The sequence below is a fragment of the Callorhinus ursinus genome, unplaced genomic scaffold (assembly GCF_003265705.2).
Source record: "Callorhinus ursinus isolate GAN/ISIS: 27379988/994484 unplaced genomic scaffold, GSC_fseal_2.0 scaffold4, whole genome shotgun sequence".
Taxonomy (NCBI): domain Eukaryota; kingdom Metazoa; phylum Chordata; class Mammalia; order Carnivora; family Otariidae; genus Callorhinus; species Callorhinus ursinus.
This window is the reverse complement of record NW_027397066.1, coordinates 147,997,278-148,012,430: the sequence shown is the minus strand read 5'-3', so window position 1 is coordinate 148,012,430 and position 15,153 is coordinate 147,997,278. Positions and strand designations below refer to the sequence as shown.

Here is a 15,153-nt window from a genome sequence, read left to right as displayed (position 1 = left end):
GAGGGGGGGGGGGGGGCAGGGCGTGGGGATTTAAATCACGTTGTTTCCACTTATGCAGAGAAAATCCATAAAAAGAGATTTATTATCATATTTTCTTTTTGAAATGTATTTGTTTTTGACTTTAAAAGTGCTCCGCAGTACAGAGCAGAGTAAATATTACAATTTTGTTAAACAGCAGCCAAGATTTAATTGTCTGTGAAATACAAGGCTTAGGACCTGATCTGAGTTAACTACTATTCCGCTGATACAAACTAGGCTGGCCTTCGCGGTGACCGAACGCACTCAGCGGCCGACGTACACAGAAGAGTCATCCCGCAAGAAGGCAGGGAGGGCAGGGGGCCCTGCACACGCCTGCAGGAGCCCGTCCAAAGGGCTTGGAGCTTTAGTCTTCCTGCGGGCGATTTAAAGCGACTTTGTACAAAAAGTCAAACAAGAAGCAGCACCTATGGAAAACAACAAATCATGCCAGCAGTTTAACAGCGAGAAAGAAGGGGAAACCAGTACCCGCTAACAAATACTGAAGAAAAATGTAATGGAGATAGAAGTGGGGGGAAAGGGAAGGGAGGAGAAAAGGAGCTGGATAAGGCCACAACATCGTTGTCGGCATGTGCACTGCACATTTTATTATTACTGCACATATCGCAGTGGCTCGGCCGGGAACCTGAGAAATCCCTCTCCTTTTACCATTGCTCGCGCCCTTTGCACGCGGGTTTAGGAAGGGCTCCGCCGCCCGCCTCTCCCTCGCGTCACCTCCTCCAGCGCCACCCCCCTTCCTCCCTCCAGTGGCTCTGCGGGTCGCTTCCTCCACCCGCCGAGGGTGCAGAGGAGAAAGCGGGCGGCTGCAGATTTGCCCCGGTGGCACCGCAGCCGCAAGCCAACCCGTAATTGCAAAGCAAACAAGGCTGAAATATTGGATTGGTCTCAATCGTGACAAGATCTACGCTTTTGCCGCCAATTTGTTTGTGCTGCTCTATTTAAAGGCACTTGATTGAGGAAATGTTGAAAATAGCGGTGAGGGTTTCCCTAATGAGACCTCTGGAGGGAAGCGGCGGCCTTCGCCCGCTGCCGAGGACTCGGGATTGGGGGCGGGGGGTGGTGGGGGGCGGGAAAGGGCGCGGTTAACCCCTTCCTGCCCGCCTCGGGCGAAAAGCCGTCGGAGACCAGCCGGGGATGCTGGGGGCCCATCCCGCCCCGGAGCGGTGACTTCCCCGAGCCTGAGCTGCGGGAAACCGGCCTCCTTGGTGGCGGGCACCGAGAGGGGGGAATGGGGATCAAAAGAATAACTTAACGAGGGTGGAGGGGGCGGCCCAGCAGCCAACGTAGTGGCCGGAGGGCCGGCGGCCAAAATCCGGGGTGGCGGCTCTGGCCGCGCCCCTTGCCCCCCAACGTTCGTGGGCAGCCGCCGCAGGCCCACATCTCACTCTCCCACGCCCAAGGTCCTGCGAGGCCTGAGGCCCTTGCGATCCCCGCGGAGACGCGGTTGCGCTTGGCTCAGGGCACTGAGGCAAGTGGTGCCCTCCGCCGCCACCCGGCCCATCGCCGTTGGGCTGGGTCTCCAAGAGGCTGTAAGGGAGGGGAAGAAACCGAAGAGGCAGGAAGAGAAAATACATATTTATTGAGCGCAGGCTGCGTGTCAGGCGTCTTGCTCTCGCGTGCATCTTGATCTCATTTAATCTCCCCTACACACCTCGAGGTCGGTGTCATTAACCCATTGTTCAGATGAAGAAACTAAGGCTTAGGGAGATGGACGATCTTGTCCGAGATCAGGCAGCCAGTATTTGGGTGCCCGAGAGTCCCGCCTGCCCAGCTCTGACTCCGGAGCTCAGGTTGTCGAGAGAGGCCACCTGGGGAGGCCAGGCCCGGGCTGAGTTTTCCACTCTCTGAGCCAAGGCCGGTTGACCAGAGACCCATTGCCAGCGGGATCCATCCCGAGGAGGCGTTTCCTGGTTCTCCCGAGGGCTTGGAGATGAAGGTCTGTTCCCTAATGAGCCGTCCACCTCCTCTACAAGCTCTAGTCGCTTTCAAAATAAAACCAATCCAGTTGCAATTGGGGTATGCGGAATTCACCCGTTTTCTCTAAGCCACCCTTTTACACAAACTGTTTAATCCCCCACTAGGTATGTTGATTGGGGGCTCAAGGAACCCAGAGTCACCAGAGGTTAAAGGTATGTTCCCAATGGTCTATCAGAGAGAGCGGTCTATCAGAGAGAATATGAGGGGGTGTGCCAAAAAGGGGACTTGATTTGGGGAAGCAGAGAGAAGGAAAGCAATACCTGGAAAGGCTTCCTGGAGGAGGCGGCATTTAAACTGGGCCTAGAAGAAACAAAGAAGTGTGGATTCTTTAAAAAGAGAGAGATGGATTGTTTGCCAGCTATGCTGGCAAATCATGGCATGCCAGACAGACGGTTGGGGACAATCTGGGAGTCACACTTTCACCACCTGCTGCCATCTCCCGGCTACCCCTCTAACTTGGAGAACTGTGAGTTGATCAAGCCCTGAGCCAAAGTTCCAATCTTTGGATTGGAAACCCAGGGCTTGGGATGACACCAGCAGCTAGACCTTGACCCCTCCGGAGCCCTGGACTTGGGCCAAAAGAGATTGTCAAAGACAGTGCAGGAAAATGGCACTGGGGATGCTCTTAACAGAGTTCTGAATAATTCCTGAGTTTTTCTTAGAGGGATCTGGTCAGAGATGTACCTTGGCCAATCTGAAGTCTGTCTTTCTGGAGTCAGGAGCAGATGTAGGCTGGGAAAACGAAGACCCCCAGAGGGCAGGGGAGGACTGGTTTCAGTTGTACTTCCCCGAGAATGATCTGCACCTTCTGTCAGCAAAGCAAAAAAGCATCAGTCATACCGATTTAGTGAACCCTCTAAATGTGTTCTGAATGGAATTCTGCCTTTTTTTTTTTTGTATGCAACCAATTCCTTCTTTTGAAGTTGGATGCTTCTCAAGCAGAATGCAATTCCATTTTTTGTTCCTAGAGGTTTTGGCCTGTATTAACTTAAGTGGGCACTCATACAAGTACTAAAAAGAAAGCCATTCTTTCCTGGAAAATAGAACAAAGTAGCGCCTCTCCTATCATGGTGCAGATATATAATCTGTAACAACAAATTAGCCTCCTAGTGCTGCGCATTTCCAGCAAGCATCCTGCCTTCTCTGTTTATATTATAACTTCTCTGCCTGCAATTATTTTTATTTTAATTTTCTGTCACTTTAACAGAAACCAGAGCCTTTTCTTCTAATGTTTTGTACACAACATGTTCATTTTGATAAGATGTTCTTTCCTATCCTCTTTTAGCTTGCCTTTCCTTGTTTAGAGTTCTGTATCAGGAGTTTCTAATATTTCTCCCTCTTTTTTTTTAAAGAACTTGTCCCTGTCTTGCTTTATTTGTTTGTGTGAAATTTAGTTTGAAAGGAGATCAGAGAGAGCAGGACGGGTTTGTAATAAGAGAATGACCGAATGACCCAAAGGCTGATTATCTATCATTAACTGGAGACTCGGTGTACCCAAATTACCAGGGGGGACCTCAGTCTGCCGGATCCTTACCCAGCCAGAAAGGCAAGGGTGGAATGCACACACTGAAACAGGCTCCTGGCATTGCAAATGAAGCCATTCTGCTCATGCATTTTCTTAAGGAGGTTTCCTCCAAAACTCAACTCGGGTTCAGTGGACAAATTTATTAGATTCTGACATGCTGTACACAGGTAAAACTCTTACTGAAAGACTAATTTTAACATTTCTGTAACTAACATTTTTGTGTTGTTTCGTTAGAAGCAAAATTGCAGTTAATTGTCTAAGCTCCAGAGAATATTGAGAAATCAAACCAAGCTGCTTTTGATCTGCTCAGGCTGCTAAACCTAAGCCTTGTAAAAATCGAGGTTTGCCATTAATATTGACAATAAAAGGGTTTCTTTTTGTTAACCTGAAACCTAACCATCCTGTCTCAAGTCCCTTGTCTAGAAGCAAAGGCCCTAGAATAAAGTAGAAAAGGTTTGGAAGAAACTGCCAGGGTTTAAAAAAGAAAAAGAAAATCTACACGAATTTGCAAAGGAGGCTTCAGAACAGGACTTCCTAGGAATGTGAGCAACCCGGCAGTTAGAACTGGGAATTCACCGGGGCCTCAAGTCACAAACAAAACCTTCAGTCACTTGAATAGCTTGTCCAAAGTTTCACATTTTAAGTTGCCATTTGCTTTTGTATTTTATTCTGGACCCCAGACTGTATTACAGACTAGTCAAAGTTAACTACTACTTATTTTTCCATGGACCCTGTATGCAAAATTACAATTATTTCCTCACCTGAATTCTAAACGCTTTCTTTCTGGCTTGGAAGAAAATGTTGCCAGTGTGTATGTAATTTGCTTGAAACAAAGTAGTTAAAGAAATCCTGTGGGATGTATTTTTTCATGCCACTTTTGCTCTAAGCTCTATCTATATTTTATTAGAAAGTAGCAATGATCAGATCTACCTTACTTCTAACCACCTCCCATGTACATATCCTGCTGCCTCTAGGGTGGCCCTTTCACTACATTATCTTTTGTTCCCTTTAGTCTGAATAAGTGTTTTAGCTTTACAGACTGGCTTGGATACCTGGCAAAGTATCTAGTCCTCCCTTATCAATGAAAACCCTCCAGAGCAGCGGCACATCTACCAGCTAATATGAAGATCCACTTATTGATTATTTGAAGAAAATGCAAATTCCCACTGCTTGTAGTACTGGATATTAAGATTTTTCTTACACAGTGTACATCTTAAACTTGCACAATGTGATGTCAATTATATCTCAATTTTTTTAAAATATATTTTTCTTAAAGGACTAAAAGATAAACCAGTATCTGATTCTTCACCAGTTTCAGGTTCAGTGACATCAGAAACCTCAGAAATCCAAGCATTGCTCAAAGGCAAATTAGAAGGGAGGGAGGGAGAGAGGGAAAGAAGTAAGGGCAAGGAGAGAAAGGCTAAATGGGGTGGGGAGGGAGGCATCAAGCAAGTCCCAATTTTCTCCCCAGACTTAAATGTTTCCTAATCAAAACTGGACTGAAAAAAAAAAAACTGGACTGACGGAGTCACAAGCAATCAGCCCCTCCCCGCCCCCATCTCCACAGATCTGCTCTGGATGGGAAAGAGGAGGGAAGAGGGATCACTCACCAAATACCCCACCCCCACCCCAAAATGCAAACGGAAAATGCTCAGAACAAATAAAACCTCGGAAGAGCCAAAGACAACTTTTCCTGTCCTTCATTTTTGAAACAGACATAAGAGTTCAATCAAACTGGAGTCTGCTTTGTAGAAGTGTGTGTACTTTGAGCACCATCACATTTCTGGAAACACTGTCACTTGTCTTGTCTGTAGACAACTGTTTCCCAAAAGGCAAACCAGAAAGGGAGGGATTACAGAACCCGAGTTGAAAGGAGATACTCGCCACCACTCAATGTGCCTTGTTCTTATGTCCTAATGGTTCTGGGACCAAGTGGCTAGCATATAAAATGATGCAATCCCACCACAGGCCAGACAAAATGCAAAGCCATCAAGGCGTCCTAAGAAGCACCATCCTTGGAACAGGTGGGGCTGCGGTTACATCTTCAGGAACACATTGCTTTTTCTGCCACTTTCTGGGTTTGATGTTCTTTCAGGAGTTCTTAGCAAACATTCTGGGGTTCACCTTATGTAAGAACATTATAGATATGTAAGGGAATGCTCAGTCACTTCTACTATGTTGCTTAGGAAAATAAGGTAAAACAAGACTTGAAAAACGATGAAGGGAATTGAGCCATAATTCCCGTAAACATAAAATGTGTGTTTATGGCCCTCCGGCCTGGTTCTTTTCAGGTCCAGTTTATTTTGAGTTCTCATGAGCAAAACACGAGATACAAACTGCCCTTGCCTTTGTAATAATAAATACCTCAAAAAGATCTGTATTTTCCCTAAAAACAGACTGAAGTTTTTTAAAAAAATATTTAGTTTAAACCAGATTGATTTTAAAAGGAATATCTCACAAGACCAAAATGTTTGTAAGGGAGTGCTTAGCCTCTCCCATGCTCCTTTGAGTGTTTTCCAGGGTAAGGAATGGGAGTGAAGGGAAAGAGCCAAGAGACATGGGTGCAAAATAAATTGTTGAACCCAGTTCGGTCTGTTTAGTTGGAGGCAGAGGTCATGTGCTGTACAGTGGGTATATTACCATCAACTACAGTGAAGACCGGACATAGAACCACAGCATTTCTCCAATGCGGGGCTGCCCACCTGGGTAAGATTGGTTGCCCATGGCTTCGGAAAAGGAGAAGCAAGTTAGTATACCCTCACCAGGATTCCTCCTTCGGGTACCCAGGGTGGCCTACAGCCTGCAGCATCTCAGATGTTTGGGCCCTTGAAGTACTCAGAACACGTGCCCTTAAGGGGGCAGCGCACCGGAGTCCACGCTAGCACAGTCCCTGGGCTACATCAAAGCTGGTAAATTCATGCCCGCATTTCCCTTCCATCACTATCCACCCCACCCCACCCCCCCAGAAGGTACAAGCCATCTAAACTGGGGGCAAACCGGAGATGGCATCTGCCTCACAGCCTTCCAAAACAGAGACTAGCCCAGCATCCCACTGGACCTGCAGCAAAATGTACAAAAGGGGACACTGAGAGAAAAAAGGGGACACCTTTAGTTGTGCATTCAGAGTGGCACTCAGCCAGTCTGGTCTCTGCAAGTCAAGAACTACAGCTAAGGACACTAGAGTTCATCCATTTGTCCCCTGCCTCTAAGCTGCCTTTCTAAGGCTGTAGTCTCGGGGCTTGGCTTTCTGAGCTACATGAAGCCCTAGACCTTGCAGAGCCTTAATTAACTGATAATGACACTGTCAGTGAGGACTGATGTTCAGATTAGCATCTTTTATGAGTTTTTTTTCTGTCCCGTGTTCTCCATCTCTTTTATCACTTGCCATGATATCTGGAACCATGAAGAGATTTGCCCATTTTTGGTTTCAATTAAAAGAGCATGAGAGAGGCTGAAACTGGCAAATACTGATGGCTTTGACACTGAGGCCACTCGCCTCTGGTGGACACAGCATCCCAATCCCCAACTCAGCCTTCTGCCTGGCCTCTTCTTCCTTTCAATTCTCAAAACTCCCTCTGGGTCTGAAAGCTGCCTACCAACGACTTCCCCTGGATTGTTATCTGTTCCCAGCCGGGGTGCAACCATTTTAACTTTGTCTACCTGCTTCCAAGGCCTAGATGTGTTCCTATAAACAAACTTTTTTTTTTTAAGTATCAAATGTCAGAGGATTGAACTACCAGTATTTACACATTCAAGGTTTGCCTCCCTGGTGAAAATGTAAACAGAGCCCCACCACACTACCTATATTCTTTCCTTGAAGAGCGAGGGCTTTAAAACGTCCCACTCCTGCTAAAATTGCAGATCCATCCAAGTTGGGGGTTGAAAGCTCTAGGTCGCTATTTTGTTCCATGCCCAAGTGGCACTTTACCAACAAATCCGATTTCAGCTTCTCCTCACACCCTGTTGTCTGCCTTAAGATGCTATGCTGGGAACATCCAAGGAAAATGACCCCTTGCCCAGGGGACAGAATGGGCCCTGAATGTACTCCCGCATTGGATCTGTGAGCCTATGCCCCTCTCTGAGTTCTTTCCCCTCTCCTATTGCCCAGCCACCGCAAACCTAAAAAATATCTCTCAGTGCTACTGCCCAGGGCTGTAGTGGCCGGTGGAGCCGGCCCTGAATCCCCTGCAGCAGAGGCCCTGGGAGCCCCCACCACCCCTCCCTCCGTTTGCACTGACCTTGCCTTCCGACCCCAACCACATAGCCCGCAGAAAGCGCCCATTGGGTTGAGAAAAAAAAAAAGACTGTCCTCACCAAGTCCTTGGGGTGGGGCTCCCTTTGAGGCCTGGGGCCTGACTCTGCCTGCTTCCAAAGGACAATACCCAAGGTGGAGGCAAGGGTCTTCTCTGGGTGACCCTAGCCAGGCCCAGAGACGAGTCCCAGGCCGCCACCGCCCCGCGCTGTCTCCTGTACACTCCGCCCTGGGCTTCCTCTAATTTACAGCCCCTGGGGTCCTGGCTGACACCCTTTTCCACACCAAACTCCATCAGACCGAATCCTCATCTACACCTCAGTCTCCCTTCGCGACTCCCAACCAAGCCCCCGGGAGATTCCAGCTCCCCGCCACTGTCCATCCCCTGCCCCAGCCTCTCTTCCCGCTTTCTCAAAATGCTCACGCCACGCGGACGCTGTGGCCGCAGGCCCGGTGACTTACAAAGAGAGATCCATTTTCCGTTATAATGCGTTCAAGATCACTAAGGCCAGCAGTCTAAACATCCACGAGCCGTCCTCCCGGTCTGCCTCTTAAACTGCTGTTTAATGGTTCCCCTCCGATAACTAAACCTGCTTTCCACAGATGCCCGCTTTTATGGGAGAGGCAGGAATGCAGAGATATATTTATATGTTTGTTCATAAAAACTGGAAAATAAGCTCTGAACACGCTGTAAAAAATATTCAGTTACTTACCAAACAGGCTAGTTAAACCAGGGGAACACCGATACCGGCCACATCACAAATTCGAGGAATCGAGGTGCCTGCGCTTTGAAATCGCCCAAGGTCGTCTCCGGGGCTGGTGTCCCTGAAGAATATGGAAATAAAAGTATTTACAATCGGCTTGACCGTTCGTCCGGGGGTCTCAACCACGATCTTCAAAAGCAGCCACGATAACAGGAGCCACTTGAGACAGCCCCCGCCAGGGTAACGTGCCGGGTAAGTAAATAGACATCGAGAGGGGCATGTCCAGCTTGTGCCCGGGTCAAAGCGGCCGCCTTCCCCCCGCCGCGCCCGCTGGCCGCCTCGGCGAGGAGACAAGACCGGCTCCCAGCCGCCCCTTTGCCGGGGGAGGGGGGGGTTGGGGGCCGCCGCCCGCTGCCTTGGCTCTCGCCCCCCACTCCCTCACCCGCACAAAAATGGCACGAGGCTGCCTGCTTATTTTCTTGCCTCGGTTACCTACAAAAACACTTCGAAAAGAGATATCTGCGTCCCCTCCACCTTTTTTTTTTTTTTTAACCAGAAAAGAAAACAGAGTGATACTATACCTGGTTTGAGATTCTTCAAGATTTGAGACTTGGGGGGGGGGGGATAATTTAATAGTAAAGCATCTGCTAAACACTTGCATCAACCTCTGGCTGATAAAAAAAAGTTTTTTTTAACCCTGCCCCCCCCCGTTTTAATTATCTCATGGTTATGAAGGGGCAGCCAATCCTGGAAGAGGACTTCGACAATTAGCGACGAGAACATCAAAAAGTTTTATTGCGGAGAGCGAGAGGCACCGCCCCTGCCGCCCCGGGATTGGCGTGAGGAGCCTCTGACGACATATATTAACCCGAGCAGCCCTAAAGATGTAGCTGTACATGGAGATCTTGCTGGGAAAATCCTTTTCCTCCCCTCACGGCGTCCAGCCCAGGAGAACTGCCGCCGCCGCCGCCGCCGCCGCCGCCGCCGCCGCCGCCGCCGCCGCCACCCGGGAGCTCCCTCGACCACCGCGCAGACCCCTCCGAGAACCCGAGCCGCCGCCTTCGCTCTCCGAGGCGCCTGCAGGGCCCCAGATCCTTCCCCTGAAAGAAGGAGAGGATCTGAGAAAATGGATGCACTGAGACCTCTCTGAAAACCCTCCGAGGGAGCCCGAGAGGAGTGAGGACACGTTATTCGCTGCTAAAATCACAGTCAAGAACCAAAACAACAACAACCAAAAATTTCATTAAAACAATAAGCGCCCAAGAACCCAGATCGGGCTGGTGGGGGAGGGGAAGGGGCGGGAAGGGGAGGGTCGCATGGAGGTAGCTTCACAGTGAGCAGTCGACCCCGCCGCCTCCCTGCAGAGCCGGGCCGGCTCTTCCAACCGCGGCTCGGACTCGTCCTGGGACTCCGAGTTAGCTTCGGTGTCAGGATCGCGGCCGCGGTGGAGCCCGGCGCCTCCGCAAAGCAGCCCCGCGGGAGCCCCGGCACCTTTGCATGAGCACGAGAGGATTCTGCCTGCCCGCAGCTGCCCGGGAAGCAGGAGCCGGCGCGCGGGCCGGGGAGCAAGGCGGGAGCCGGCGGCGGCGGCGGCGGCGGCGGCGGCCAGGGGCGCACGGTGCCGGGACCAGCTCGCCGCGCCTTATGGGGAGCCGGCGGCCGCAGGGCTGCTGAGGCGGGCCGGGCGGGCCAGGCGGGGGACCGGGGCCCGGGCTGCAGCAGCCCCCTCTGCGGCTGCCGGGCCGGCCCGGGCGCCCGAGGGCTGGGGGGTGGGGGGTGGGGGAGGCCGCCCAGCGCAGAAGCAGGAGCCCCGGCCGAGGGCGCGGCGGGGCTACGCGCACGCTGGGGCGCGTGGAGGGGCGCGGAGGGCGATATGAGTCTGGTGGGGGGCTTCCCCCACCACCCGGTGGTGCACCATGAGGGCTATCCGTTCGCCGCCGCCGCCGCCGCCGCCGCTGCTGCTGCCGCCAGCCGCTGCAGCCACGAGGAGAACCCCTATTTCCATGGCTGGCTCATCGGCCACCCCGAGATGTCGCCCCCCGACTATAGCATGGCCCTGTCCTATAGCCCCGAGTACGCCAGCGGCGCCGCCGGCCTGGACCACTCCCATTACGGGGGGGTGCCGCCGGGCGCCGGGCCCCCGGGCCTAGGGGGGCCGCGCCCGGTGAAGCGCCGGGGCACCGCTAACCGCAAGGAGCGGCGTAGGACTCAGAGCATCAACAGCGCCTTCGCCGAACTGCGCGAGTGTATCCCCAACGTGCCCGCGGACACCAAACTCTCCAAGATCAAGACGCTGCGCCTGGCCACCAGCTACATCGCCTACCTCATGGACCTGCTGGCCAAGGACGACCAGAATGGCGAGGCGGAGGCCTTCAAGGCGGAGATCAAGAAGACAGATGTGAAAGAAGAGAAGAGGAAGAAGGAGCTGGTCAGTACCAGAGGGCAGGGGGCAGAGCGGGTGTGGGGTTCGGGGGACCGGTGCTACCGGACTCTCTCCAACTGGGCTGAGCAATGACATCCCTAGTTTTTTGGCTGCATCCGAAGCCATGGTTGTTTAAACCAGGTTATGGAGAGAATGGTTTCCCCAAGAAGCTGAGGAGATTGGGGGGGGAGGTGTCAGCAGCAGAAGGAGGAGGAGGAGGTTAAGAGGGATGCTTCCCGCTGGTGATCTTCCCTCCGGGTTATGGCTGTTCCCACCGGCACTTCGGGCGTTCTTTTCGGACCCAGGGTCTCCATTGATCTTCCATTTGCACTGTCGCAATCATTCTATGTCTCTTAGAGCCTTCATTTGGCCTCCAGTCCTATCTTGCTTTCAGGTATTTCTAAAATAAATCGCCCAGAAGCCCTAGATAGCAATTATTCAACTATTGATCCCTATCCCCCTCTGGAGAACCAGGCCACCACTGATTTTAAGAGAGTTTTGTGGTTATTATTACAATTCTCAGAAGACGTAAAGGTAAACATAAAATAAGTACTTTTAACTTCAAAATGCACCTCCAGTTTCTCTTTGGCTATGAGGTTAAACTCCCCAGATTAGTGTACTTCATGGGTATTTCTTGTTTTATTTGCGTGAGCATTTTAAGACAAACAGTAAATACTAATATGGTCATTGTTATTGTTGTTAACAGTAACATGGAACTATAACTGAAAATTAGTTTTCTTAAGTTCCTACCAAGTGCCCATAGGTTGGTGGTGGTCGGAGCAGGACTGTTGCCATGAAGGGCCTGGAAAATAATCCCATTTGTCTCATTTTTCTTCTTTGGGGCCTGTGGTGCTTTAGTCTGTGCATAATCGAGTGACCTCCCGAATAACTAGGGATTTCAGAGGCCTCGGAGGAGAGGCACTGCCGTGTTGGGGTCCCGAGAGCCCCTTGCCCACCAGCCCAAGCCAGGGCACAGGGAACTTATCCCCATCTTCCCTAGAGTGCAAACCTGGGATTGCGATTGAAAACAGGGAAACCAGATTTAGCGCTGACCCCCGCTGGTGCCCCTACATCAGGAGTCAGAGAAAAGGCCCCCGGCTCCTCCGTAAACGACTTGGAAACGGCTGGTTGTTTATAAATTTGCCTATCCGGTAGAGCGTTGCAGGGGCGTGGAGGCCTGGGCAGTAGCTAGGGCTGCGCCAATCTTTTTAGCTTTTCTACAGAGGCGAAGACTTGAAACCCTCTCATCCCTTGCTCGTTCTCTCACTGTCTCTTCCCCCCCCCCCGTGAAAAGTGCGGGGGTAGCGTGGAACCAGGTCTCCTTTCTGAATTTCTCTTTCCACTTTTCTCCCCTTCACCTGTCCTCTGCCCAGAACGAAATCTTGAAAAGCACAGTGAGCAGCAACGACAAGAAAACCAAAGGCCGGACGGGCTGGCCGCAGCACGTCTGGGCCCTGGAGCTCAAGCAGTGAGGAGGAGGAGGAGGAGAGCGGGAGTGAGCCAGGGCCCAGGAGCCGGAAGCCGACCCAGGACTCCGGGCAAGCTCTCCACGCTCTGCTCTGAGGACTTCTTGCAGTTGGAATCATCCGGTTTATTTATGTGCAATTTGCCTCCCCTCTCTTTGCCCCCCCCTTTGAGGCATCCGCTCCCCACCTCCCCCCTCCAAAAAAAAAAGTGGATATTTGAAGAAAAGCATTCCATATTTTAATATGAAGAGGACACTCCTGCGTGGTAAGGGATCCCGGCGTCTCGTAGATTCTCTGTGTGTGAATGTTCCCTCATGGCTGTGTAGGCACCAGCGTGGCCCCCTCCCCACCTACCCAACCCCTTCCAGATAAAGACAGCAGACAATTGTGTGTATGTAAAGTGTATCTTTAATACCTGGCCTTTGGATATAAATATTCCTGGGGATTATAAAGTTTTATTTCAAAGCAGAAAACGGGGCCGCTAACATTTCCGTTGGGGTCGGTATCTAGTGCTGTCTTATCATCTGTGGTCATTCCCTATTCGAAGATGTTTCCAACAGCTACTTGTTTTGTGCACTTCCGTCCTCTAAAACTAAGTGGAATTTAATTAATATTGAAGGTGTAAACGTTGTAAGTATTCAATAAACCACTGTGTGTTTTTTTTACAACCCCCCCAATCTTTTAATGGTTGATACCTCAAAAGAGTTTTGAAAACAAAACTGTTATACTTGTTTTCATAATATTTAAAATATTCAGAAGTAAACTAAATTATCATGATTGCCTCTAACTTTATTTGAAAGAGTCAGTAGTTCCGATCAATCCTCACCGTGAGCTCCAGCCCTCGCAGGGAGGTGTCCTTGGTGAAAATCCTGCTAAAGGACCTGGGCTCTATCAGAGACCTGTCTCCTTCCCGCTGCCCTCCCTACCCCACCCCCGGAGTAGGCCGAGTGGTCAGTATTAGTAGGAGCTGGGGCCCGAGAAAGGCCTTGGCAGTTCGCTGGAAAGGTGGAAAGGTGTTCTTGTTTTCCCGAAATCAACCAGATGCCATTCTGTGGGGGACTGGTTTTTGTTTGGGGAGCGTGTTTTAGGTGGAGGAGATTGGAGGAGGATCCCAGGAGTTACTGCAGCGGCAGGAAATAGTCCATAGTTTTTAATTCAAAATGTAGGGTTTTCATCCGGGAAAAGAAAAAAGAGGAAAAGAGGAGTTTTTTGCTTGTAGTCTCCATCAGGGTGAGTCTCATCTAAGTGGGCCTTGGGGCGGGGGGAGAGCTTTTGGGGGGAAAAAGTCCATGATTAGGTAACAAGGAATTTTACGTCAAGTAAGAAATCGCGAACACGACCGAAGGTTTAAAGGGGGGTGGGGGGGGGCTAGATTTACAAGGAGCTACAGGGAACTCAATATTAACTGTGCGGTGTCTGAAGTCTTCCCGGCCCCAGGCCAGCCGAACAAGCGGCTCCCTCCCCTGGCTACCAGCCGCCGGGGACGTCACCCCGTCTGAGGTTTGGTCTTCTGGAGTCCCAGCACATCCCGAAGGGAAGTCCCTAAGGCCTCCTTTGCCCGTAGTCTTGGCTAGAGCAGGGATTCTGGCTCTAGGAACCAGAGAAACTGAAGTGCCATAAAGGACTCGGCAGGCCGGGGACGGGGTGGGGGGAGAGTGGGAGGGGGGGTGGGGGAAGAAAGGTGAAACGTATTAAAAAGCGGTTTGTTTCATGAAACGCCACGTATATAAATCTGGTGTTAGGGAGGCTTGCCAGAGGGTTTCCATCTTGGAACCCATCCTCGGGGTGATGTTCGCACCTCGGCTCCAGGCACAGACCCTCCCCTGATATCCCAGGGGTTCCCACGGCTCGCGGGTGCCCACTCTGAGCCTGCCGCCTGCAACGGGCAAATTCGCAAGCGCTGGGGGAGAGACGAGCGAGTGGCTCTGCGGGTTTCTTCTGCGGGCAGCTGACAACGCGAGGGCGAAGGGTTAGAACAACTCGGCCAAAGCGATCTGAACTTTCTCCCCTCGGGTCAGGCGGCGCTGGGCCGACGTGGTGGGCGCGGGCTGTGTTTACAGACACTTGCCTTTGTTTATAGCACTGGGGGGCGTAGGGAGGCGCGCCCTGATTTTCTATTACTCTCAGGATTCCTGTCGGTTTGACCGAGTGGCTCTCTCCCTTTCCTGCCTCCAACGGCCTTTTGCGTCTTGACTTTAATCTGATCGGGAGAAAGACTTCATATCCCAGGGGTAGAAGAAAAGAGTTTATTGAAATAGTGGAGAGAGTGGTGGTGGAGGTGGTGAGGTTTTTAAACCAGGAACTGAAGAGGAGTTATCTTCATCATGCATGTGGGCCTGTGCTTGCCTTGGGTAGCTGGTCTTCTTTACCATCTGGGCCTTAGTGCACTTTGGCTGGTCTAACCTTTTCTCTGGTTTGTTAAACACCAGCAGAGGAGATCCAGAAGAGCCTGGCAGCAGCATCGCTATGGGGCAACTTGCTGCTACACATGCTTTAAAACCCGCGCTGCAGAAATTCGTCCTCTTTGTCTGGCCCGGGCCAGGCGCTGCCCGCCTTCTCTCCTGCCTGCCGAGCCGCTTCCTCTGGCCCAGCAGCACCAGCCCCGACACCTCAACCATCTCGACATTCCAACCTGTGTGAAATCCCAACTGGCCAGACATCCAGCAGACCCGACACCCCAAGGGGCCGGGCCCCTAACTGGATGCACACCCTAAGTGGCAAGACTCCCCCAGATTATCTGTCTCTGCAGTCACCGGGGACATCCCAACCTT

General features: G+C 51.4%; 1 protein-coding gene and 1 long non-coding RNA gene across 2 annotated transcripts; one reads left to right on the top strand and one right to left on the bottom strand.

Annotated features, from left to right (window-relative positions):
• Positions 1–1,595: 1,595 nt before the first annotated feature.
• LOC141372676 (uncharacterized) lies at positions 1,596–9,244 on the bottom strand. The gene is made up of 5 exons (XR_012378081.1): positions 9,076–9,244; positions 8,504–8,615; positions 2,698–2,821; positions 2,274–2,313; positions 1,596–2,018 (listed from the first exon to the last, which is right to left on the bottom strand). It is a non-coding gene; the product is annotated as an uncharacterized lncRNA (long non-coding RNA).
• Positions 9,245–10,290: 1,046 nt separating this feature from the next.
• HAND2 (heart and neural crest derivatives expressed 2) lies at positions 10,291–13,150 on the top strand. The gene is made up of 2 exons (XM_025874461.2): positions 10,291–10,922; positions 12,290–13,150. Exons 1-2 carry the CDS (start codon positions 10,368–10,370, stop codon positions 12,386–12,388), a joined length of 654 nt encoding a protein of 217 aa, XP_025730246.1. The 5' UTR covers positions 10,291–10,367; the 3' UTR covers positions 12,389–13,150.
• Positions 13,151–15,153: the final 2,003 nt, after the last annotated feature.

What these genes read in the sequence shown, in the direction of transcription:
- HAND2 (XM_025874461.2), top strand. Translation starts at nt 10,368, where the DNA reads ATGAGTCTGGTGGGGGGCTTCCCCCACCACCCGGTGGTGCACCATGAG. An exon ending in AGAAGAGGAAGAAGGAGCTG is followed by an intron (nt 10,923 to 12,289) that starts GTCAGTACCAGA and finishes TCCTCTGCCCAG; the next exon opens with AACGAAATCTTGAAAAGCAC.